A 27,677-nucleotide genomic window follows, 5' to 3' on the forward strand; every position below is an offset into this window, starting at 1 on the left:
GCTTTAGAAATCAAAAACTGAGTCAGAAAATGAAATCCAGTCAGACATTCCCTAACCTCCCTCTATCTGTTGTGAAGTTTTGTGGGCAGTTCACACAGAAAACGTTATTGCACTAAAAAAGAAAGCTAGACGTGTCTCCATGAATAGGCAGAAGAATGCATGTGTCACGCAATTTGTTTTACAGTATACGTTCTTTTTAACTTGACATGGCGTCTAAAAACGCGGCGCTCCTGAGCGTTACGCTAAGTTCCATTAAAGCGCGTTCTCTATCAGCACATTGGAGATAAAAGCTGAACATTTAAGCGCGTCCCCGCTGAGAGGAGGAGTGTCCGCAGACACGGCCAAAGTCTTGCCGCACTCAACATCGCGTCTGTCCTCTTTGTCATGCAAAACTGGCTGGACAGAGAGACAGGACCGACCGCGCATCATCCTCCCGAGGCTTCTTCAATGGGACACTAAACAAAGGTTAGTATTATTGCTGCGAATATTGACTGAGCTATAGTTTTCTTTAGAGTTTAACTTTGGAATTTGAATGTTCAAGGCGTCCGACAGCGATGGGTTATACGTTTTGAACCGTTATATGGTTTTGTTCGTTTGAAAAGTAGTCTAAAGTGTTGTTCATGGACACGGGATGGAACTTTAGACTGACAAACACACCGTGACAACAATCAATGTTGTTTACATTGAGATGCTGTGCGCGTGCGGTTGTTTGCTTTTGCGCTGGGCGGCTCACGCGAGCACATCGCTGATATTTAACCCTGCTTTAATCCCTGTATATTAAAGCAATTATTGAAGACAGAAAACAGTCTGAGTATTATAGTGCTTATTCAGCCTCTTCAATTGGTACTTTTCTGCTTGATTTAAATGTGCACGCTTTAATTCTGGTATATTTGAAATCAGATGGCCGATTTAATGCATTTTTATGTAACCACGTATGCATGCCCGAACTATGTATTCTATTCTATTCTATTCTATTCTATTCTATTATGTTGTGTTCTATTCTGTTATGTTCTGTTATACTTTATTCTCTTCTATTCTGTTGTGCTCTACTGTATTGTAACTGTACTGCTCTGCTGTACTTTATTTTCTGTTCTGTTCTATTTTATTCTGTTGTGTTCTATTCTGTTCTGTTATGCTCTAGTCTGTTCTGTTGAGTTCTATCTGTTCTGTTCTGTTCTATTCTGCTCTATTCTGTTCTATTTTGTTGTGTTCTGTTCTGTTCTATTCTGCTCTATTCTGTTCTAATCTGTTCTGTTGTTTTCTATTCTATTCTGTTCTTTTCTATTCTTTTGTGTTCAATTCTATTTTGTTATGTTGTTCTCTATTCTCATTCTCATCTATATTCTCATCTATTCTACTCTATTTTATTCTATATGGTAGGCCTGCCCCTAACAGTAACTACAATGAACTGATAACCTGATTACTTGAAAACTTAGTGTCATCAAAAACAATCACAAAAAGATTCTTACATTATTTTAAAGATATCATACATTTATAATGGTTTTTACAACTGTTACAAAAATGCATAACTATGGTAGTTTTGGAGAAACCCATAGTTACAAATATAACATTTTGTGAGGGGTGACTGGGGGAAGAAGGGTGTGGATGATTTCCCAGAGTATTGGGCTTAACATGCAGTTATAGACTCAAAATAGAAAAAAAATAACTAAAATCAATTTCATCAGCATGGTGTTTTTTTTGTTGTTTAAACAGGCTTTATCAGTTTGGCAGGAGCCACGTGCTGAAAGCTTGACAAGTGCTGCAAATCATTAGACAGGGAATGACTGTGGTTCATAGTCCCAACCCAGAGCTGGAAATCCCACAGTTTAGCAAAACGCATTTTGTCTTTTCCCAAGGGTTTAAACTTAAACAAGCTGTTAAAACTTCAGAAAGGAGTGATTACACTACACATGAAAGCGTTATTGAGACATGTAGTTTGTGAGTGTACTCTCCTTCAATCTGGGGCAATGCTGTTTAAATGATGTGGGAGGGACGGTTACCATATGTTAGAGTGCTTGTATCAGCCAGTGATAGAGAGAGTGTGAGAGACACATTGCAACAGACTCAATTGAATTTGACACATCCAAAAAAAGCCTGAGCCATAATTACATATCATAACAATTCAGCTGATATACCTTCATCATCTCTTTCCAAATAAAAGCATTTTTTTTATTATTTCAAAATGACTGGTATGAAAATCCACAGTATTTGTGGATATGATTATTAACATATGAGGCACGATTTAGAAAACTGGCCCCTTTGCTGGCTTTGAGGAAAACCAAAGCTTTGTCAGGTGGCTAGAGATGGTGAACTCATGGTGAAGGATTGTGTCGCTGAAAGCGTAAAACGACACCCCACTTCCTGAACAGTCTCCTCATAGGCAGCCATAGACTGCAGGAGTGGGCTTTCTTAGGAGATGTGTGTGTGTGTGTGTGTGTGTATGTGAGTGTGTATTTATCACTTTGTGGGGACCAAATGTCCCCATAAGGATAGTAAAACCCGAAATTTTTGACCTTGTGGGGACATTTTGTCGGTCCCCATGAGGAAAACAGCTTATAAATCATACTAAATTATGTTTTTTGAAAATGTAAAAATGCAGAATGTTTTCTGTGAGGGTTAGGTTTAGGGGTAGGGTTAGGTTTAGGGGATAGAATATATAGTTTGTACAGTATAAAAACCATTATGTCTATGGAAAGTCCCCATAAAACATGGAAACACAACATGTGTGTGTGTGTGTGTGTGTGTGTGTGTGTGTGTTTATGCAGTATGTTTCAGGAAAACCCGGCAAATCGAACACGTCTCCCCTAGAGTTTTAGAAGTTATCTCAACAATGAGCAAGTTTACATGCACAATCTTTCAACACTTAGTAAGCCAACAATGTCCTTTTCAGGTTAAGGTCATAAACGGTTTAAAAAATGATTTGCCTAGACACCAAAGTCTGCAGTGTAAAGTTTGATTCCATTCAATCTCAAAATATTTCTCGTAAAAAAGAAAAAGAAAGAAAAGTATCACTGATCACATTAATTGTATAGCTCTATTCTCTTACTCTATGGAAACAAGTGCTATTTGCTTCTAGTTTTATTTCTCCAAAGGAATTTTAAGAGAAACACATTTGACATTTGAGACTCTGTTGAGATCTCCCATAAAATTTTCCTCTATGTTTCTCTCTATCACATACACATGCATAGTCTCAGTAGTGAAAAGAGAAGAGAGAGGAGAAAGATGTATGAGACAGACTAAAAGAAAGAAGGAGAGAGAGGGAATGTGTCCCAGGCTTAAGGGGAAAATCAGTCTTGTGGATTTAAGTCCCCTGAAAGACTCAGTGGACTTTGCTTCAGAAGAGACTTCAAAATGGTTCTGAAATCTGAGCTCTTTTTGCTCTGTTTTTTCACTTAATCAAGACTCTCTCTCTCTCTCTCTCACTCTCTCGCTCTCTCTCTCTCTCTCTCTCTCTCTCTCTCTTTTCCTGGATTGTTAAAGGAATAGTTCACCCCAAAATGAAATTCTATCATCATTTACTCACCCTCATGCCATTCCAGATGTGTACATTCTTTCTTCAGCAGAACAGAGTCAAAAAAGGACTTACATTTTGATCTTTTTCTCACCCACACCTATCATGTCACTTCTGAAGACATGGATTTAACCACTGGAGTCTTATAGATTACCTCAGTATCCTTTATGTCCTTTTATTATCCTGATTTTTTGGAGCTACAAAGGTCTGATCACCATTAATTTTTGTATGGACCTACTGAGCTGAGATATTCTTCTAAAAGTCTTTGTTTGTGTTCTGTTAATATAGTACACATCTGGGATGGCATGAGGGTGAGTAAATATGAATGTTTATTTTTGGGTGAACTATCACTTGGGATTCATTTTAAGATTTAAAGCAAAGCTTTTTCTTCAAACTTTCATTACATATCTATTTGGAATACTACAGTTTCATGCAACTTTATTCAGTCATAACTCTAATGCTAGAGTAATTGTGTATCATACTTTGTTGGCTTGTATGTCTGAGCTCATGATTTATTAATGCTTTATTTCCTTTCAGAGCCTTGGACGAAATGTCTTTATTTTAAACATGACTGTGTGTGATTTGGTTCTCCACAGGGTGCACTCTTTGTCTGGGCAGATCCTTTTTCCATTTCAACCACCCAGAAGAGGCGAATCGCATAAAGAACATGCTGCCAAAGAAGACTGCAGGGCCAGCGCTGTCCTTCAATACGGGTGAGATATCTTCTTCCACCTTCTCCAAGTCAGCTCTTGGTAGGATCCATTCTTCTGTTTTCACATAAACAAAGTGACTTGCCTGCAGCCTAATTGGTTCCTTCCGTTGTTATGCCACAGACTGTTTTATTCACAGGAAGAGCGCAGTTCAGTGCCATCTGTTGTGTTCGTCTTTGCCGTTTTGTGTTGGATTGTTTATTAAACATGTAAATATTCAGTAATGTATTATAATTTTTTTAAATAAATAAAACAGAAATTTAAAAAGAGTATGCCATGGTGTGGGTAACAAGGTTGCGAGTAGGGTTGCAAATCTAGCCTAAATTTAGCTATCTTTTATTAGCGGCTCGCTATTTTAGGACCAAGTATTGGTTTATAGTTATTGGCAGGGTTGGGAGGGTTACTTTTGAAATGTATTCCACTACAGATTACAGAACACATGCTGTAAAATGTAATTTGTAACAGTTGCTACTTTTCATGCTGTGTTAGTTTTATGCTAGATAATAGTTTATCTAATATATCATATAGAACTTACAACAAAAACATTGGATTTGTGACTCTAATGATTTACGAAGAAAGACAAAGGGCACCAAAATATATAACATTTGTGAAAAGTCTCTCTTCTCCTTCTCTGTTGGCTTTGTGTTGGCTGAGAGGCCTTTGAATAATACAAAACGTCATCATTACCACCATGAACCCACAACTGTACAAATTGCCATGTTACGTTGTAAATAAATGACAATGTTAAATCCCATCCATATGGCTCAAGGTCAACCACTTAGCTAAAATGATTAACAACCCAAAACCAAGATAAACATTCTGGAGTACAGGTGGTCTGCACACACATAGCTGTATGTGTGTGTTCACTGAAAGGGACCTCTATTGCTCCCACAAATCACGTTCTGGTTGAGGAGGAGTTCTGACCAGATCCCTTTTCTCTGCTCCAGTGCCAAAAACTACAAACCCATTCTGGCTTTGGTTCTTCCATTTTTAGAGGGCCTTTTTTCCTTTAAACTGAAGGCATCCATATTTGTGTGGGCTAATATTTGTCTCAGAAAGGCTTCTAAACTTTATAGTATGCAATCAACACAAGCTGAGTTTATGTGACCCTTGGATGTCCTCAGCAAAGCCTAAAAATTAGCCAGAGCATATGTCTAATTCCTATGTTTATCTTATGAGATTTCACAAATCTGTGTTTACGTGTGTCCAATACAACCTGTGCAAACAATGAGCTTTTGTATTAGTACAACAAGACCGCATGAAGGGTTTGTCATGCTACAACACTTGATTAGTTCCAGCTAAACGCATAACTGCCTGGCCATCTCCCTGGGGAAATGTATGTCTCCATTGAAGTTGCCTACAGATGTTTTAGTTAGTTCTTTTTTGTGAAACCTACATAGCATTACATTTAGCCCTATGTAAATGTTGGCTAATCAGAAACATTCATCATTCATTAGTATTTCTCCATTAGATATCAGGCAAATTCATCACCTGATTTATTCAACGCATTTCGAGGTAAGCGTTAAAGAGGTCACATCATGCTTTTTACAGCCTGATGCCATTTAAACATGTCACTGTGATTAATGTGTTATGCGGTTCCTTACACATATCGCAGCAGTTCTGCGATGAAATGTCCATTTGTGGAGCTAAAAGAGAGTTAAATTTCCTCTCAAACAAATGGTTTTAAAGTTAATGCTCTATCAAGTTTTAAAACAACAAAATCTACCTCCCCACCCTAAACCTTAAATCTAATCCTCAAAGTTAGTTTCATAAAAAGCAAATGTGATATAAAAACACAATTGCTGCAGCAACCATGTAATATTTCTGTGGCTTCTCTGACACTTTCGGCTCATGTGTCGAATTGTGTGCTCTTCAGGACTTGTACTCCAGTCCTTTGCATCTCCGGTCTTTTGGATATGTAATGCAAACATCAAAATGAATCGGCTTACTGTCATATACTATGTAGTAAAAGTATTTAGGTGTCATAAAATAGCATTGTGTGTGGAACATGACAAAAGGACGAAATGTGTTTATGAACTGATTGTCTGCCGCTATTCTCAAGAAATAAATGTAATTGTTGTTGAGCACCTCTATAGTGTTCATTTCACCAGGAATGTGACACAATACGTACCACGTAAAAATAATTTAGCAAAAATGTATAAAGAATAGTAACGTGATTCTATGTGGACAAAGTTCGCTTAGAATCTTAGTCAAGGCCATAATTTAGTTTCTCAGAACCATTTTACACATTCTCTCGTCTTAGACATTTATTGCTTCTGTGCCTTTAAGACTTACAATCTATGGAAACACTCTCTTCACTTGTGCAATGAGTAACAGCAGTTTGTTGCACTTACACATGAGATGTGAGTTGTGGAAGATCCTACAGAGCCGCTTTAGCAGATTAGTTTTAGAAATGTTCTTATTGAACTTTGCAGGATGTTCTGAAAGTTACAGTTTTTTATCATAGCTAATGGAACACATATTTCTAATTTAAAACACCTTTAATGATAAATATTATGTTTCCTTTTAGATGCAACAAAGCTTCATTCCAATGGTGGCTCATTGGGTGGACCCATTGTCAATGGCACTCGCTCGAAGGCGGAGCTTCGGGAGTTGATGGAGAGCTTACAGCGCAGGAAATCCACTCTGGAGGCCAGATTGAAGGCCAATTCAGACCGTGGCTACCTCACTTTATCCCCACCCCCTAGTCCCCAGTCAGCTTCCTCCTATCTACAGGAGCGTCCACAACTTTCCATCAGAGTCCCCTCTCCTTACACGCCCACCAGTAGCCTGAGCATGCCACCATCCCCACACCTGTCGGAGCGCCCCATAAGTTCAGTCCCAAGCCAACCTTGCGCACAACACCAATCACAGGACAGCCTGTTGCTTTGCCACTCTTCTGAAGTTTACCATCCAAATACTACCACCTCACTCCTCTCCATGTGGAAAGTTTCCTCTTCTTCCTGCATGACCAATGCTCTTCCTCCATCTCATCGAGGTCCAAGTGGGGCAGCTAGCATGCCCTCCAGCCCTCGCTTGGGACGTAGGCTGAAATTGCGAGAGGGGGAGTCTGCCATGGAACCATTGCTCCGGCAGAGAAAATACTCCTCCGGCTCACTAAATGGCCTAGGTGGGCATAGTCGTTCTTTGCCCAGGCTGTATCGAGGGGATGCTCCAATGCTTTCTTTGCCACCACGCCGCACTACCAAGCCACGCTGCAGCCTTCCTTCATCAGAGAAACCACCAGATGTGACCGTGATAGCCAACATGCCTGGCAGTCCTCGCAGGGCCAGCCTCTGTTCCGTGGGCTCTGCGCCGTGTTTGGACCAGGGAGTTAGGGAAAGGCGGCTTTCATTTGGTAAAGGAGGGCTGGGACCAGGCATGGGGCAGAGGAGAGGCAGTATCAGTTCGCTCAGTGGAAAAGAAGAGCTCAGAGATTATCATCAGAGACAAAGAGATGAGAGACTGAGAGAACAGGAAGTGGAAAGACTGGTAAGGAAATCTGCACTTCACTAGAGAAACACTTAGGGGCATTCACACAAGGCACACTTCATCAGATAAATTTTAAGGGGAGGAGACAGACCACTTGTAAATAGATGATTGGGTAAATATGTCTTACTCTCGCCTAGTTAATGGAGCCAATCACCTTTTTGATAGAGGCATTGCAATGCTCAATATGGCGGCTGTAGAAATGGAAGTCACGCCTTACAGTTACAAGAGCCAATGTGCATGCATATTAGCTAGACTACAATGAAAAATGAATTTTTTGCATGATTTAAATGTGCCCTATTTGAACGGCCCCTTAAACCCTCATACAGACTCTCTAAGGGAGTTCTTTTTGTGAATATTGTAGAATGTTTATGTAAAATTGTGAGTTCTCTGCCTGGAAATCAACACTTTTGTTTTCAGTTTGCATCATTTGAGGCAGTGATGAGACTTGAAAGTGTCTTACAGGCCTTTGAGCTGTATTTTGTGCTTGGATTTGAACATTTTAAGAGAGGATCACTGGATTTTTCACACTCTTTCATGGAAGAGTTTTTAAGTGACACACAGAGCTCACACTGTGTGTCCATGAGCCAGCTGGTAAAGTTTTTGCATTACAGTTTGTTGTTTATGAGAACCTGAAATGTGTTGTTGGATATTTTAGCTTTTATTTACAGTTAATGTTGCCTCTAGGCCACATGATAACATTGTGCTAAAACACTGCAACTCTAGTCAAACCATCTGATCTGACCGCAGGGGCATGTGCAGCAAACGTGTGTTTGTCTGTGTGTAGCTAAATTAGTGCCAGGGCCAAATACCACAACTCACTGCTAAAGAGGCCTCAAACCTAAATAAAACAAATGTAAACAGTCTTTTTAATGAACATATCTAATGTTTCAAAAAATAACTTGAATCTATTGGGTAAGCTAATTTTATTTATAAGATCACTTTACATGTACAGTGGGTTCCTAAAGTGGTCTGAGACCACTTGTAAAAATGCTTTTATCAGCATAAAAATTTGAATAAAAAGGCTGAATTGAAAAATGTACATTTACATTATAAGATTTTTTAATATTTGGTATGCCAAATCCCATAAAAAATCCCATATTTGAAATATGGTTTCAGACAGTTGCACCCCACTGTATGCAATGCTGGGTAGTAATGTGTTAGATTTAATGTAGATTAAGTAATCAGGATCTAAAAATCAAGTATTTGTATTTAGATTATTTAAATAAAAAAATGCTCATAATCAGAGTACATTTACTTTTTTTTGAATACATGTATGCATATTAATCAGCCAATGGCAGTCAATTGTTCATTTGTTGATCCCACTTATTCTTATTCTTTTTAAATATCCATTTTTCATTCTAAATCAGCCTACAGCTGATATAAATTTAGTACGTTTTCAAGTGTTTTCTAATGTGGGGAGTGAGGGGGGAATTGGAACCATACTAGACAGTAGCCATTATTACACTAAAGATGGAGCAGTTATAAATGCCAAACCAATTGGATTAGTGTAAAGTTTGTTTTAGTTGCACAAATAGTTTTTGTATTCGGTTTTAAAATGTTTCAATGTACATGAATGCGCTTTTGTGACTGTTTGCTTTGTGACTTTGATTCAGATAAAACTGGACTGACCTTATCACACATAGATGGTTCTGGTGTAATACAGTTTTAAGTGCCCTTTTTAAAGGGATAGTTCATCCAAAAATGAAAGTTATCTCATGATATTCCAGGTGTGTATGACTGTCTTTCTTGTGTGACACATTTATGAAGAAAATTTGAAAAATATAATAAAAATATAATATATCACATTAGGTCCTTAAAATACAAGTGGATGGTGATTCGACTTTTGAAGCTCAGACAGTCTGCATAAATGTCATCCATACAATTCCAGCTGTTAAATGAATGTCTTCTAAAGTGACACGATTGCTTTTGGTGCGAAAAGATAAATATGTTTTTTAACTCTAAATCATCGCTTCCGGTCAGCAGCGGTACGTGCATGAGACACGCGAGAACTGTGGCATGTTCGGCACACATGGAAGAGCAGTGCTGTTTACAAGTGAGTAGGACATGAGAAACACTGTACAGAAGCTTTGTTGGTTTTGGTTTAGATCTGTATTTGTATCTGTTGATTTACTCACATGGTGTTTTTGTGTTCTTATCCTGGATGTCTCAACTTAGAGGAAAACACAAGATTATGTCCGTATCATCATAACAATGCAAATATGTCACACGAGAGACCATGTGATCGCCACCCTCTTGTGAAGCTTATGGAAATGTTAGATTATAGATAAATAGTACTTAAATATTGATCTTTTGTCAAACCAAAAGCATTCATATCGCTTTAGAAGACATTAATTTAACCACTGGAGTCGTATTGATGACGTTTATGCTGACTATTTGTGATTTTTGAAGCTTCAAATGTTGGATCACCATCCACTTGCATTTTAAGGACCTACTGAGCTGAGATATTTTTCTATTTGTCTTCAAATGTGTCCTGGAGAAGAAAGAAAATCATACACACCTGGGATATCATGAGGGTGCGTAAATAATTAAAGAGAATTAAAATTTTTGGGTGAACTGTCCATATAACAGACAAATAGTGAGTAAAACACACACACAAACTCCATTAGGTAGGTTTTTCATTAGGTAAAATTCAGAAGTAATCTACTCTGCTCTAATATATTATTGCTGTAAAAGGCATTATGAGTTTTTTTGCGTGACTGTTAAGTGGTTCTTCTGAGATAACCAACCTCTGTTTCAATTTCCTTTAGGAGCGCCAACGCCTCGAGACCATCCTTTGCCTGTGTTCTGAGCTGGGCCGCACTGATCTCAGTCGGGTGGAGACCGACTCTGGCGTCTCGCCAATTTCTGACCTGCAGAAGATCAACCGAGAGCTGGAGAAGCTTCAGGTGTCTGACGATGAATCTGTGTTTTCTGACTCAACCACAGGAGTATCTATGGATAGCAGATTTTTGGGTAAGGCTCGTGGTGAGATCCTGACTCAGAGAGAGCGTAGACTCAGTGAACACAGGGAGACCAGACCTCAGTCACCCACCACCAGCCTACAGAGCTCAGTCCCCTCTCCTTCTCCACACCTCTGCAGCAAGGTAATCCTGCATGTTGTTAGCCAGTTGCAAGGAACCTGTCTGGTGGCAATATGTTTGTGTGTATATCTTTCAGAATACAAACAGGATATTTTCTTTCCAAAATGTTGTGTCTACCTTTACTGATGTAAACTATATAATAAGCTATTGCCATGATGATGTTTGGTCTTTTATACCACTTTCAGCTTGTTCAAATCTAAAGCAGCTTGGAACAGTGTACAGGGTGTCGAAAATGTGCCTTTTTACACTGTATGTCTGGATATTTGCTGATTACTAACACTCTACTTTATAATTTGATCATCATTTGATGATTAGACTGCTGCCATGATATGTGAAAAAATGTTTTAATAAATAAAATAACTAAGACAAACAAAACCTAATTCCACTGAAATATAGCATACAAAATTGCCACAACTGTTGAATTAATTCGCTCCACAATATCCTAGAATGAGTTAATGAAGCAATAGAAACTATGCAGTCCTATTGGATTTGAAGTTTACGAAACAGTTTGAGAATGCATACTTGGGATTTGGAGTCTTTATACCTGATAGCTTCGCTGTTGATGTATTTTTCTTAACAGCATGTCACAGTAAACTTTGACCATTATATGTTAAAAAACATTGACCTCACACTCTGTATTCAGGGATCGAAACATATTTTAAAACAGATACCGTTTGCACTTAAAGGGATAGTTCACCCAAAAATGAAAACTTTCTGATCATTTACTCAACTTTTTTCATGAACATGGAAGGAAATGTTTTGCAGAATGACATCCTCAGTCACCGTTCACTTTTTTTCTGAGGATGGTGACTGAGGATGTCACATAAGGATGAACATACTTCCTAACATCTCCTTTATTTTCCACAAACAACATAAGGGTCAGTCAATTTACCAACATTTTCATATTTGGGTGAACTATCCCTTTAACAAAGAGACTTTATGTTGAAAAACTATTTTTCTATTGGATAGCTATAATGACATTAGGGTTTGTTTGAGTTTAATAGACTTTCTCAGGAGAGAGGGCCAGTTATTGCCTCCCCTGCAACAGGAGAATAACAGAACAGGACTCTATGCTCATACATGCCTTCTCCTCTCCGGCAATATTTCTTAATAATTTCTCATATGTTTTGACAAAAATTGCACAATTAGTGTTGCACAAGCTTAGAAACATATGCAAAATATGCACAGGCCCATCCCTGTAGATATTTCTGGTAAATGTCAATACCATGGAGATCAGACACGCTTATCAGAATGGGAGAGTCAGACAGACTCTGTTGCTCAGCTGTATTCCTCTGCACTACCACTGGAAACCTCTAGAACTGCCAAGTTAACAATCCATAAAGATTTGGACATATAGACATATACATAGTATGGGTATAGCTCTTAGGAGGAGCTGGAGTATTAGTTTAAAGAGTTAGACTTGATTGCCAGGTCTGATTGTATGAATGTGTGTTTAGTCTATCAGTGGAACAAGAGAACAGTCTGTTTCTAATCAGGTCTTTAAATATTTGTAAGTATATGTTCACGTGTGTACTGTATGTTGAATCAATCTAGCAGAGGTAAAATGGTGGTTTGAGACTAATGACAGATGCAGATGTTCAGTCATCATGATTAACCTAGTCAGCCTTAAAACTCTTGAGACTTTCCAAGGGATCCGCACAGATTCTTTTTCTCAAATCCACACATCTGCTTAATGTCTTGTCACGTAACTGCTTTAAGATGCAACTTTTGCTTAAACAGTATTACTCATAGGACAGAAAAATCACAAATGTAAACTCTGAAATATCACAGTTATTGATGGCATATATTTTTCAAAGACTACAATGAGATCAAATTAAAATCCAGTCTAAAGTCAGGCATTTCAGTATGAACGCAACATTTCTTATAATATTCTTTCATGGCCACAGTGCATCTCCTTTGTTTTATAATTGTATTTCTTCTATGGAATTTTAGGCAAACATACGATGAATTGATGAAACTTACGAAATTGATGAAACATACCTGGTAACTTCAAGTCTCCTGAGCTATAAAAGAACAACATCCGAGCAAGAACAATTGTCTTATAGATTATATTTATTTTCTACAGTGCACTGTTAATTTTGTATATTTTTTTCTCTTCTGGCTTTATGTGTGTGTGTTTGTGTATATAATATACACTGATCAGCCACAACATTAAAACCACTGACAGGTGAAGTGAATAACATTTCTTATCTCATTGTAATGGCACCTGTCAAGGGGTGGGATATATTATGCAGCAAGTGAACATACAGGTCTTGAATTTCATGTGTTGGGTCAGAGCATCTCTAAAATGGCAGGTCTCACGGGATGTTCCCGATATGCAGTGGTTAGTACCTACCAAAAGTGGTCCAAGGAACGACAGCCAGTGAACCGGCTACAGGGTCATAGGCGCCCAAGGCTCATTGATGCACGTGGGGAGCAAAGGCTAGCCCGTCTGGTCCGATCCCACAGAAGCTACTGTAGCACAAATTGCTGAAAAACAGAATGATAGCCATGATAGAAAGGAGTCAGAATACAAAGTGCATCGCAGCTTGCTGCGTAGCCGCAGAATAGTCAGAAGTGCCTACAATAGGCACGTGAGCATCAGAACTGGACCATGGAGCAAAGAGGTAGGCCAGGTCTGATGAATCACATGTTCTTTTAGATCACGTGGACGGCCAGGTGCGTGTGAGTCATTTACCTGGGGAAGAGATGGCAGCAGGATGCACCATGAGAAGAAGGTATGCCGGCGGAGGCAGTTTGATACTCTGGGCAATGTTCTCTTGTGAAACCTTGGGTCCTGGCATTCATGTGGATATTACTTTGACACGTACCACCTACCTAATAATTGTTGCAGACCACGTACATACCTTCATGGCAACGGTAATCCCTGATGGCAGTGGCATCTTTCAGCAGGATAATGCACGTGCAACACTGCAAATATTGTTCAGGAACAGTTTGAGGAACATGACAAAGAGTTCAAGGTGTTGACTTGGCCTCCAAATTCCCTAGATCTCAATTGAGCATAAATGGGATGTGCTAGACTAACAAGTCCGATCCATGGAGTCTCCCCCTCACAACTTACAGGACTTAAATTATCTGCTGCTAACGTCTTGGTGCCAGATACCACAGGACATCTTCAGAAGTCTTGTGGAGTACATGCCTCGACGGTCAGAGCTGTTTTGACAAACATCTGTTAGCATTGACAATGTCCCCTGCTGGACAATTACAGTGCATGCTTCTTTATATAGAACAGGCACAACAGAACTAATGAAATGCGTTCTTGAACATTATAATGGGGCTCAAGCACATTAAGCAGATGCTTAAATCCTGTGTTCTCGATGACTGAGAATAGTCGCATATCTGCAGCAATATATATATACTCCTCTGGCATTCACTTTAATCTTGCCTCAGCTTGCAGCGAGAGGCTGCTTGAATGCCATGACAAGACTAATTTGCACAGGCTGTTTATGCTTTGCTCCCATAACCTCAAGAGACACATGTGGATGATGTCACCACAAATTAGTCATTATTTTAGATGTGCTTCCTGAGACATACCTGACTTCACTACAGACTTCACTACTCGTTGCCAGTATTACTGTAGTTTACTGTGAAAACATTATGCTCCCAAGCAGATTTTAGAGATGGCGGTGGTTCTTCAATCTCTGGCTTATTTGACATACGTATTCATATTTAATTTAGTTCCATCACAGTTGGGAAAAATAGGGAGCTAGCTAGTGTAAACATCACATTCGCAGTTTCTAGTGTACCGTGTGGCGCTCTGCTCTGTTAAGTTTTGGTTCTGTGTGGTCCTGTGTTGCTTCACAATCTTTTTTCATTTTAGTTCTATGCAGTTTGTGTTGTTCATAATATTTTGTTTTAATATTGGTTTCATGCATGCTAAAGTATATAATCATTTGTGTGACTGCGTGTACCATACTGAAGGCTCTGTATCCGTTCTTTGCAGCCCTAAAAATATAAATATACATTTATGTATATCTTATTACAAGACGACTTGCCAAATAAATACACAAATGCACATGAAACATTGGTTTGAGTTAGAATTATGTTAATGTATAGATCGCACAGTGATCCGAGAAGCAGGAACGATAGCTCAATATCTGGATGAGAGGTCTGATACTTGGATCTGCGGTTGTAACTGAGAAATATCAGACTGCTAGATGGCGCCATTGACCAATCAGAATTGAGTATTCCAGAGGGCCATGTAATAAAGTATATTTTGATACAGCTCGGATGTCTGTTATAAAGTACGTCTGATCTCTTATAATGTGTCTGATGTTAGCAGGCGTCTGAAGACATGCAGCTGAGGCAGGAAGTGACACGTATAGAAGAAGAGAGAATTCAGGTGCTCAACAACATTGAGGAACTGGAACAGAAGATAAGAGATCTAGACACACAGATGGATGAGTCCATTAGAGAGGTTTGTGTACTTAAATTAGCTGCTTATGTGTTTTGAAGTCACCATATGTAACAACTTATAATCACCTTATTCATCAGCTAGTAAATAGCTATGTAGCGATATGCAGCAGCCATATCATCCTGTAGCTCAAGACTGGTTGACCACTGAAGTTAAGCAGGGTTGAGCCTGATCAGTACTTGGATGGGAGACCTCCTGGTGAAAACTAAGTTTGCTGCTGGAAGAGGTGTTAAGGAGGCCTGCAGGAGGTCCTCATTCTGTATTATTTGTGGGTCATAACACCCCAGTACAGTGATGGGGACACTATACTGTAAAAAAGGGCACCATCCTTAAGATGAGATGTTAAACCCAAGTCCTGACTCTCTGTGGTCATTATAAATCCCAGGACACCTCTCGAAAAGAGTAGGGGTGTAACCTAACAATTGATCTGTAAAACTTTGATAATTTAAGTGGATTAATTTATTCCCTAATGAGGAGCTAAAGTCAATAAACAATAAACAGTCTCTCTCTTTCTCTGTAGATGGAGGTAGAGAGGGCTCTCTTGGATGGTGAGCAAGAGGCAGAGGTGGCTCAACTACAAAGCGATAAGGAAATGCTAGAGCAGCTCAATGAAAAACTGGGCACCATGGAGAAACATGCTCAAACCAAACAAACTCAGGTAACCGCAGATGAGTAACAGATGTGTTTTCAGAGATTAAACCTAGATTATCAAAACTTCAGATTACACAAAGATTACCCTACTAAATAGACCAGTTTAAAAATTCTGTTTTATTATGGTTAGTGCTGGTCTAGCTGGTGACAAGTTGTTCACCAACAAAAATGCTGGACTAAAAAAGTTTTACTAGTTATGCTAGTTAAGAAGCCTAGTGGACAACACCCACAAACAAAACTCAATGATTGTCTTTTTAACAGGGTAGTGTTTCCAATAAGGAAAAAGAGACTATTTTCATCTACCTACACCTTTTTTCCAATTCCTCTATTCCTTTCTCTAACCCATCTTGCCCTATCTCTTCTTTGTCCATCATATTTGTGTGCTCTGTTTGTGTTCGTCATCCATATGTCCCTGCAATGGCCACGGTGCTGTAGGACAAAGCCCTGTTGGAGGCTCAGAGAGTTAAAGTAGAGAGGCTAGCTGAGATGATCTCAGAACAGAAGATCCAGTTGGACACCTGTCCTGAAGCACTGAAGGAGCTGCTCCAAAATCAGATATCCAGGGTCAGTCAGATACCTCTGTTTCTCTCGTACCTGTGCCCATCTGTGCGGCCACCTGTTCTGCTCTCTGTTCTTCTGTTGTCCTGTAGACCAGCATTTTCTCTCTCATAAACTTTGTTCTTTGTTTTCTCTCTGCAACAGCTCTGGAGAGACCGTTTGTTCTTGTTGGTAGGCCTTTCTCTCCTGTGTGTTTTAAATTTTGTTTTTACATTTCTTGAGCCTTTAAAGGGATAATTAACCCACAAATTAAAATTATGTCATTATTTACTCTCATTATTTATTCCATACCTGTATGGCTTTGTTTATTCTGGGAAACACAAAAGGAGAAGACTCAGTCACCTTTCATTTTTAATGCATATTCATAGGTCAAAATGTTTGGGTGAACAATCCTTTTAAGCTCAGTTTAGCATTTTTTCTTGTCTGTTTTGTGAAATTCTGTGAATTATATAATATTTTTTTGGTAGTTTAGTTTGGAGTTGCACCATTGTATAAAGTATATAATCTACTGACTTAGTGTTGTTGAAAAATCTTTTGAGTGTGCACATGTTTTTTGGTAGGACACTGAAGCCTTGGAAGCCGCGGCGAAGCGTTTTGAAGATCTGGAGTTTCAGCAGCTGGAAAAAGAGAGCCGACAAGATGAAGAGAAAGAATCACAGACACAGCAGCTGCTTAGAGAGATTGCAGAATATCAAAGATCTGTTGTCACTCGAAAGGTGTGTGCATGATTTATGCATACTTATTTTTATATATATAACAGTTCTGTCAAAGTGTACTCACCCCCATGTTGCTCCATGACTTTCTTTTTTTTCTGGAACACAAAAATATTTCAAAGAATGTCCTGGCTGTTCTTTTCCATAGAGTGAAAGTAAATGGAGACAGGGCTGTTAAGCTCCACAAATGGCAAAAAAGCATGATGAAAGTGGTCCATATTCCACTATATTCCAAGTGACTATATTCCAAGCCTTCTGAATAAATATGATAGCTTTGTGAGTGGAAAAGACTGAAATCTTCCCCTCCACTGTAGCTTTCAAATTTCCTTCACATTCACATACATTCAAATATGGCATTGTGTTGCAAAACATTTGAGAGCGTACAAATAACTTTTTATAATAAAAATGTTTCTTCTGCCCGTTGTATGCCTCTAATAAAGGAAAAGCTGCTTACCCTGAAGAAGCAGTCGACCCAGATAACCCAGCAGGCACAGCGGGAAAAGGAAAGCTTCTTGAAAGAGAAGAGCAACGTCATTAATATGCTGCAGAGGGTAAGGATATTTTTCTACATACAGGAATGTGTCTATCAATGCTTGAATATTTCTCTGGATTGATCTTTTTCACCAATCTCTCTGTAGGAACGCAAGAACATTTCATCTTTGGAAAGGAAGTACTCTGAGCTGACAGGTGGTCAGGCCTTCCCCCTTAACCCTGTGTCCATGAAGGAGGTAACACAAAGTTTGTTTCAAGTTTTGATAGCAGAGCACTGGCTTTGAAAGACTGTCTGTTTAAATGTTCCAGCATTTTCGCTCTCTGGACGAGAGGAGGCAGAGCAATGGCAGTAAGGAGGGCGGAGCTCTGCTGAGTGACAGCGTAGTGTCCCGTAAAGGAGTGAGGCAGAGTTCCAGGACCATAAGCAACTCTACAAATAGTCGCATTCTGTCTCCCAAGGTCAGACATCAAATTTGGCACACAAATACGGTATATTTAAAGAATTATTACTATGTTATAATTTCTGTACTGTAAATCTCTTTTTTCTCTCTCACTCAATTAATCCTGTAGCCTCATATGCCACTGTCTCAAAGCTCTAGCTGTGGTACTGTACTCCCCCGCACTCTGTCGGTCACCTCTCGTGACTTAGACACACGCCGACTGCTCAAGGGTAACACTAATATACACTTATCACCATGGCCACACCTCTCAAATCTTATCAATACAGTTTTCAGTTTTTATCATATAAATATTCTTATTTCTAATATAGTTCAGATAATTTATTTTTAGTGTTTAAATATACATACATAATATAATTTTTTTTATATAAATATATTTTTATAAATATTCTTGTAGCATTTTGAAATATGCTTACATGTATTTGCAAGTATGTGACTTTTGTATATCAGTGAAAACCATACATGAACATACACATATTTTGCCATTTATCAGATTTCTGTATGTGTATTTGTTTATTACTCAGGGGCAATACACATTAATTGACATTGCACTGTGAAATAAATGTGCCAAATTTAGCCAAAGTGGCTAATTGTCATCTGCTGTCCCTGAACCTGTTGATGTTAAAAACAAAAACTAAAATATTTTAAATGTTCAATCCTACTCTGAACCAAAGAAAAACATTTTATGCACCATAAATACATCCTAAAAAAACATAGTGATAATCTAAAACACATCACTTAGCACTTAGATCCTTTTCTCTCTCTTGTTCTTGCAGCAGGTCAGCTGTATCTTAATGAAGATAGGCAGAGACTGAGTGAGATGTCCAACAGGGCGGTTTCTGAATCAATTGTGTACCTGGAACCGTTCCATTACCTGGATAATGGACACAACTTTGACACACTGAGCATGGACAGTTCAGAAAGCCTGGAGACCAGCATTTCAGCCTGTTCACCTGCCAACAATTCCAGGTAGGACTAGAAGTCATGGCTTTTGGTTAAATTCAATAACGATCAAGACTATATGAAGGGCTGTGTTTTGTAAATTCCATCTCACTGATTGGCTCAGTTAATGCATTTTTGCACTTGGTAAGCATCTAGCCTGACTCCCATGTTACACATATTTGCTGAAAACTTTCCCAATTAAATAAGATAAACTTTTATAAGATAGGAAAAATAATTTAAAGCTTGTTAACCCAACAGTAACATCCACTTTAAAGGCAGCTTTATCAAGTAACTTATGACATTGTCGCCAGTGATGTTAACATGCTGCCAAGTGAGTGAGAAGTGTGCAAGAATGTGTATCTATATTCTGCATAATCTGTGAGTCAGTGAGAGTTTAAGTAAATGTAATATTGTTTATAAGGAAGCTGAATAGACAGGTGTTTGCATTTAAGTATCTCAGATATGCACATATCCTGTCTGTGGAATTTGTATTGCATTCCAAAGCCGCTCCAAGGAACTGAAGCTTTAGATTCTCTGGAACATATTGCTAAATGAGGTTGAGGGTTTTAAACCTCTGAGTTTATTTTTAATGCAGTATTTTTATTAGGACTGTCAATTGATTACAATTTTTTATAAAATGAATTACATGGTGTCCCGATTAATTAATCGTGATTAATCGCATTTAATCGCATATACAAATATTTGCTGAGAAAACCCCTCATATAACAAAAATGTTAAATATAATGATAAAATAATTATACATAGTTATCTTTAAATATGTAAAAATTATATATATAAAATAAAAAATGTTCAGATAATTACAATGCATTACATTCTTGTGGCTGAAGAGTTAATCATTGATAAGACAATACAAAAAGCGGCTTTAGAATACAATGTATTGTTTACTACCATATTATTGAACATAATTCAATCATTGGCATACAGTTCACAGCAATCCATTTCACAAGTGAATTTGTCAATCAGTTGGAGATTTATTATGAGGGCTTGTTTAAGGGCCTGTCAATTTACACTTACGTTAGACGTCTCGGGTGTGTTGCGTCATAAACATAAAATGTTTAGGTCACTGTGTCAAGTTAAATATAGTTTAATACTCAATCTTTAAACAGATCTTGAGATCCCTTAGTTGGCATTTGCGCTCCTTCGAGTGTTTTGAACGCAAGAACATAACGCATGTTTGTGTTGTTCTGCCTACTGAAGTGTTTTCTTCACTGTATAAACTGCGTGTTGCTCATACAGCTGAAGATTCACTTACTGCCCTCTGGAGTAAACAGGTGGTACTACAAGCTTGCATTTCTCAGGAATCTTCCTTATTACGGTCCGGGGGCATTGCAATTAATCGACAGCCCTAATTTTTATTTAATTTTACTATATAAATCTTATTAAGACCTCAAAGACTTAAAAATTCTTACCTCCCTTAGAATCATCAGTTGAAGGTGATCTGTGTCACAAAAACTGCTTGTGTGTTTGTGTTTGGTGCCCTCAGTGCCAGCACAGCTAATATGGCTAAGATAGAGGAGATGGGACACATGCTCAGAGAAGCCCAGGCTGAGAAGAACCGAATACTGGAGCACAGGGTAACTCAACATTTTCCTGATATCTCTCTTTCTGTTTATTTCTCTCTGTCTCACCCTCCTAGCTCTGTAAAAGTCTGCTTGCTTATAACTAGGCTCACATGGAGTCTGTTTTACTGTATAAATCTATTCATCAGAATCCCACACATTTTACCCCCAAAATCTGTTCAGAAAATGTGAAAAAAGTTAGCAAATTCCCACTGGGGCTCCTTATAACAAAGATGCTGATGTAACTAGCCATACCTGTTTGTCAATTTGTTCGTCCACCGTAGGAGCTAGAGATGGAGTTGCGCAGGCAGGCTCTTGAGGACGAGAGGAGAAGAAGGGAGGAGTTAGAGAGGAGACTGCAAGAGGAGACGAATAGACGACAGAAACTAGTGGAGAGAGAGGTGAAACTCTGGGAGACTCAGTGAAAGCAGGTGAGAGAGGGAGAGAACTAGAGCGATGAAGATGAAGAAATGACTGATAATGGCTAAAGACTAATCTCACGGCACTTACCATAATACAAAACAACCTCTGAGCATATCTGAGGGAACGAGTGCAGTAATAGATTCTATGTCATAATTCTGTAGATTGTTACTCAAAATCAGTTAATAATTAGACTCCCTCTCTCACTGTCTATATTAAAGGGTTAGCTCACAAAAAAAAATTGAAATTATCTCCTTTACTCACCCTCATGCCATCCCAGATGTGTTTGAATTTGTTTATTTTGCTTAACAAAATAGATAATTTTAGAAGAGTTTTAGAAGAATATCTCAGCTCTTTAGGTCCATACAATGCAAGTGAATGGGTGCCAAAATTGTTAAGCTCCAAAATCCACATAAGGGCCAAAGTGGTTATATCCATGTCTTCTGAAGAGATAGGTATGGGTGAGAAACAGATCAATATTTAAGTCTACTAAATTTCCCTGCTCAGTCAATTTATATTGACTATATTAATTTATAACATCTTAATTTGTGTTCTGCAGAAGAAAGAAAGTCATATACATCTGGGATGGCATGAGGTTGAGTAAATCTTGAGAGAATTTTCATTTTTGGGTGAACTATCCCATTAATCCTGCTGAAATAAAGCAGCTTAAACCAGCCTGTGGTGGTTATCTGGTCTCCCAGTCTGGCCAAATTGGTCAGACTGGGACCTGTCTATTTTGATAGTTTTATATTAGTTATGGTCATTTTTCTTTTTAGCTTGTCCAGGCTAAGAGACCAGCTAGACCTGCTTAAACTGGCTAAGACTACCAAACCACCTCAGGCAGGTTTAAGCTGTTTTTTTTTGGTGTGTTTTTTACAAAAGGGAATGCACACATACACACTAAAATATACTTACTTTACTTTACCTAAACTTTGGCTTTTGTGTTCAGTCTTGTCCGTTAACACGGTACCTGCCAGTGAGAAAGGATGACTTTGACTTGAGAGGTCACATCGAGGCGGCTGGTCACCATCCAGAAACTTGTTTTCACTTGGCCATAACTGAGAAGACCTGCAGGGGGTTCCTGGTTAAAATGGGCGGGAAAATTAAAACCTGGAAGAAGCGCTGGTTCGTTTTTGACCGCAATCGCAGGACGCTGGCATATTATGCTGGTAAGTACATTAACTTTTCTTTACAGGACTTAAATGTGCACTCAGTAATTTTTTTCCCCATTAAAAAGTTTTACTCCTAAAGAAATGTATTGTAATTTTGAAATGTATGTATAAAATCATGACTACTCACTTGAGATGAGGACTCCAGTCATATCAGTAACCTTATAAAAGCAGTTTTATTATACATATGGGGCAGGGCGATCTCATGGGGGCTGCCATTTTAGAATCGCATGACCATCTGGATACTACTCAATCTCAAGTAACCGTCTTGTTATTGGACACTTTTACTCTTGGATTAAATTAATCATGGCTGATTTTAAATAGTGAATTTCTACAATTGCATCTGTAACTGAAAACTATTAATTTTGAATGATGCTGCATCCACACCACTAGGTGTCACTCTCCAAGTCCAAGATGACACGAACAAAAATTTACTGAGTGCACCTTTAAGCTCAATCAACCGCATTTGTGGCCTGCTGTCAATTACCAAAGGAAATAAAATGTTGATTTGTCCTTCAGTCTGTATAAACAACTAAAAAACATGTTTACATAATGCAATTATAATGGAAGACCAGCAGGCGGGCATTCTGGAGGTTTTAAAATCACCTAAAAAAAATTGTTTTAGAATTTCCTTTTCTTTCTCAAATAAAAGAGAACTGTAAAATTGTCTGAATCATCCTTAAAACATTTTTATATTAATAATTTTATTACAAACTGGGGGATGAGTTATTTTCAGTAATCAACAGCAGGCCTTAGATAAGATGGAATATTCCTTTGATTTCACTTTTTTTATGTTTTTTTCCCAAGCTTTTTAATGCTTTTTTAACACATCTATGAACCATAGCACATTGTTTATTTTACAAAGGCTTACCAATTTGCAAAAAAATAATAGGCAATGGCTTCTTATGAAACTGGTATATAACAAAAGGGGGCAGCACTGAACTGTGTCAGAGCTCACAGAAGTTGATGGCAACATCGGTACCACCGTCATCAACCTGCAAATCTGATACTTACCATCTGAAGATTGTATCTTTTATAAACCACTTTTATTTTACATTGTATTAATAGACCTAGTTTAAGTATAAAGATTCAACAAAGGTTGTTTCAATTATAAAAAGTATGGATTTTCTGTCAAAACACCACAGTGATAGGATTGATTTTTCTCCAGATAAACATGAAACCAAAATGAAAGGTGTGATCTATTTCCAAGCCATAGAGGAAGTGTATTATGACCACCTAAAGAACGCACACAAGGTGAGCTGCAGCACACTTACAGTGATTTTACAAGCACAGACCTTAGTGCCCATTCAATGTAATTATACTTTTTTGCATAATAAATCTTGCTTCTTACTTCTCTCACACTCATATGTTTTCCCAGAGCCCAAATTCCTCCCTGACATTCAGTGTAAAGACACATGACCGAGTTTATTACATGGTGGCTCCATCTCCAGAGACCATGAGAATTTGGATGGATGTCATAGTCACGGGAGCGGAGGGAAATACACACTTCCTGGTCTGAGCATATTTGTTAAAAAACATTTATCAAGCCCAAAGTGAAATGAGTCCTGGTACTGCACTACCAACATTCTGAAGCGGTTCCTTTAATAAACAATACTCTTTTATACATACTGATCATCAAATTAGCAGTGCAGATTTGCAGTCATCCGGGATGTAAAGTGCTTTACCCACCATCTCATGTATCGGATTTCAGAGGCAGCTTTCAGCTTTCAAAAGTACAATACAACAGCTCGATTTATCTTTTTTTCTTTTTATATATTCTGCCCCATTTTCACCACTTCCAATGTTGAGACTCAGGACAGCACTCTGTAAATGTAGGAAATCACTCTCATGGTCTCTACAAGAATTCTGCACACTTGCAAACTCTTAATGAAGCTTTGACCTGGATATACCTCAAAGAAATAGTTAATTCTATTTTTCATAATTAAAATGAGACACCAAAGACAAAAATATTTCTGATGTGCCATACGGACTAAAAAACCATATCAGTATTGTGGTCAGGGTATTGTTCAGCAGTATCCCCTGCGACTTGAAATATATATTTTTTAATCTTTAAAATACCTTGTATTTGTTTTTATGTTTATTTTATATTTGTCCCATATATTATATTTGTTATACTGTATTTGTTTTTCCAAAGTGCCTTATTGAGCATGTGTAGTGAATTGCTGCCTAAATATTAAGCTATTTACTTGGCACAGATATGTATAGCGATAAAAATGACTGTGGTTATTAGTGCTATTTTTTATGTACTAATTGTGCCTCTGTAACGGGAGCCAGCTGGTATGTGATAGCCTCCTCGCTAGCGTGCCTGCCTCCCATGCCGGAGATGCTGGTTTGAATACCACTCGGAGCAGGTCGTGCAGGACCGGTTACATCTCCACGTTGCTCAAGAACATTCCAGATGGAAGCGCACCCTTACAAAACTGTGATAATTGATTGTTTTACTGGCACGATAACTGATTAATTTCACATGAAAATGAGCTTTGCGGCAAAACTTGTTTCCAAAGGTTTGCCACAGAAGTGTTTGCCAGAAGTCCATTGCAAATTGGCAAATTGTCCACTGTTGCCAAAGGTTTGCTACTGCAGGTTCCACTACTGGTGAAGAGCTGCAACACCCTGGCAAACATTTACGGAAAATCGCAAGCTTGTCTGCATGTGAAAATAATGAGTGGAAAATTTGCGGCAAGTTTGCAGCTAGTTTGTGGGAATCTGTATTTTGTGAAAGAGTATAGCACACCAAAAACAAGAGTTGCGTACCAAAACGCACACCCCTGCACTATGCCGTTTTGTAGTGCAAGTGGTGCGAGTAGTGTGTTAACACTGAAAATGCAACAAAAGAAGTGTACTACGAGTACCCGAATAATGCACTTCTTTGTGTGGAAAGTCTTCATGCACTCAACAGTCGCAGCTTGGCGGTTGCCTGGCTGAAATGCTGGTCTAATTATAACAATTGTAAATAATAGAGAATGTGGCAACAAGCAAAACTTCAGTGTAGACAGCACCTTACAAATGTGAGTGAAATGCTTTACAAGCACTCCAAGCTGTGGGAATATGTACGTTGTTTGAGATACAAGTGTTAAACTGAAGTTGGCTAATGCGCTAAAGCTAGCAGCAACACATCACATACGTCACTTTCATCAGCTGCTAAAAGCGAATGCTTCAGTGTAGTAAAAAAACCTTAAGTGTTCCATTTGGGACGATACTACACTTCAAGAATGTTTTCACTACTTGGCTGAGTGCAGAGTCTATTGTCAGGGGCGGATTATGACTAGCAAGGGACCCGGGGCCAATTTTCTTTTTGGCCATTTTAATACTTGTTCTGTTATTTACAGTCAGATTCATTCAAACACAGCACAGATGTGGTGAAGAATCCACTCAACCGAATCACGTTCGCTGAACAGCCAATGTTCTTAAAGACACATTTTAACATTTTAACAATGTAAATACTACAAATTATGCACACAATAAACAAGCATGTAACAAAACGTGTGATAAATGTGTAAACGGCCTATAGTTAATGGGGCAATAATACATTATGAAATATTTTAACTTCATTAAACACTTTACATATTGAAGAATTTAACAAATATACTCCTACGGTATCTACGCATTGGTTTGGTGAGACTTGTGGTTGTGTGTGGTGATGATTCTAAACGAGAATGCCCCCAAAGTTGCCACCCTGCATGCCTAAATTCACCACTGACCATTATTATTCTATCATCCATAAAAGCCCTGTGAAGACATAATTTAAGTCAAAATCCCCTAAACTACATTACATTGACAGAATATTTAAATGAGCTATGAGTCTTGAATGTTTTGAATGTTCATGATTTCAAACTTCATCTGTCAAAATGTACACTCAAGACCTTTTATCTGCTTTAAGATGCTCTCTTCTTTCTTTCTTTGTACTCTCAGAACTTTTGTACCACAAAAATAAAATATCAATATCTTCTTTTTCCCAACCACCTAACCCAAGTTATTGGGGCCCTCAAAGTCACAGGGACCTGTTGAGGGGAGTTAAATAAGCTATGGGTCCCACATATTTAAGAATATATACATTTGTTTTCAAAGTTGATGGGCTGCGAGTCCTTGCAGCCTAGGGCCCTCCCGGGCCCCTGGGTACTGGCCCCACTGGCTCAGTCTGTAATTCACCTATGCCTATTGTGTTAGTGCATAGTGTAAAGTGTGTCATTTGTGACAAAGGTAAGCTGAATTTGTATTACATATTGTATTACTGTTTTATATGCAACTGAACTGGATTTCTTACAGTTTAATTAAAAGTTTAATTTCATCAGCTTAATCCACAACATCCACACTATTCTGTTTTCAATTTCCTAAATTTATTGTTTTCCAAAGTATGCAGTCATGGAGAGCGTCTTCGATACACTTAATTTTCGGTGAAAGAAAACGCTTTCTATTGTGGATGAGAGGTGTAAATGTATCCAAATTAATGTGTGGACGTGGCCTTGACATTAAGAAGAATTTTCAAGCTATTGACCAAGCGCTCTGTAATAGTTTGCATTGACAGTGTAGTACTACAACTAACCAGCAGAGGGCGGCTAGAGGCATGCAATGTCAAGAATCTTTTGTGACCCCATGTTGAACACTTTGTTTTTAATAGTTTGTTTGCCAAAGAAACAATATGCATGTCACTACGGAAGCCCAGAAGTGCCATTTACAGAAGAATGAAGGACTAAATTATCAATCTATTAATTTGAAAATAAAAATTTGAATAAATAAACCAATTTATAAATGGACAAATAAATGTCATTATATTTAACAATAAAACTGTGTATTAATAAACCATATTTAAATGCACCTTTTTAAATTGTGCTTTAAAAAGCATTTGGCAATTGCTTTTCTTCATCTATTTGCCAGTTGCTTTCCTTTTTGTTTTACTTTTCCTTTTTTTAACATTTGTCAGTTCACACTTTGTTTTTAATAGTTTGTTTGCCAAAGAAACAATATGCATGTCACTATGGAAGCCCAGGAGTGCCATTTACAAAAGAATGAAGGACTAAAATCAATCAATTAATTTGAAAATAAAAACTTGAATAAATCAATCAATTTATAAATGGACAAATAAAAAGACGCATTTAAATGTGTTTAATTAATGTTTAAAAATGTTATTATATTTAACAATACAATTGTCCATTAAAAAAAAATCAAATTTATTTCATCTCTAAAATGTAATTAAATGTTACAATAAATGAGTACATTAATGAGTCTTTTAAATGCACTTTAAAAGCACCTTTTAAATCACATTTAAAAAATATATTTGCCAATTGCTTTTCTTCATCTCGCCTCATTTGCCAATCCCTTTTCCTCACGTCAACGTGGCCTACCTGAGCACACGCAGTTATATGTGTCCGGTTCGGAGCTGGTAATCGGGACCGACCCGTGCCCCGAACTGAAACACGTGATGGA

The 27,677-nt window shown here is 38.1% G+C and overlaps 1 protein-coding gene across 1 annotated transcript; it reads left to right on the plus strand.

Annotated features, from left to right (window-relative positions):
* The first annotated feature begins 337 nt into the window (after positions 1-337).
* On the plus strand, positions 338-27,047 carry phldb2a (pleckstrin homology-like domain, family B, member 2a). The gene is made up of 19 exons (XM_052116059.1): positions 338-465; positions 4,108-4,224; positions 6,752-7,713; positions 10,482-10,817; positions 15,115-15,252; positions 15,770-15,907; positions 16,336-16,464; positions 16,603-16,629; positions 17,019-17,174; positions 17,612-17,722; positions 17,810-17,899; positions 17,973-18,122; positions 18,234-18,333; positions 18,898-19,090; positions 20,568-20,658; positions 20,928-21,044; positions 22,013-22,232; positions 23,401-23,486; positions 23,611-27,047. Exons 2-19 carry the CDS (start codon positions 4,179-4,181, stop codon positions 23,749-23,751), a joined length of 3,231 nt encoding a protein of 1,076 aa, XP_051972019.1. The 5' UTR covers positions 338-465; positions 4,108-4,178; the 3' UTR covers positions 23,752-27,047.
* Positions 27,048-27,677: the final 630 nt, after the last annotated feature.

The sequence above is a fragment of the Xyrauchen texanus genome, chromosome 43 (genome assembly GCF_025860055.1).
Source record: "Xyrauchen texanus isolate HMW12.3.18 chromosome 43, RBS_HiC_50CHRs, whole genome shotgun sequence".
Classification (NCBI taxonomy): Eukaryota; Metazoa; Chordata; class Actinopteri; order Cypriniformes; family Catostomidae; genus Xyrauchen; species Xyrauchen texanus.

What these genes read in the sequence shown, in the direction of transcription:
- phldb2a (XM_052116059.1), top strand. Translation starts at nt 4,179, where the DNA reads ATGCTGCCAAAGAAGACTGCAGGGCCAGCGCTGTCCTTCAATACGG. An exon ending in AACAGGAAGTGGAAAGACTG is followed by an intron (nt 7,714 to 10,481) that starts GTAAGGAAATCT and finishes AATTTCCTTTAG; the next exon opens with GAGCGCCAACGCCTCGAGAC. An exon ending in ACCTAAAGAACGCACACAAG is followed by an intron (nt 23,487 to 23,610) that starts GTGAGCTGCAGC and finishes ATGTTTTCCCAG; the next exon opens with AGCCCAAATTCCTCCCTGAC.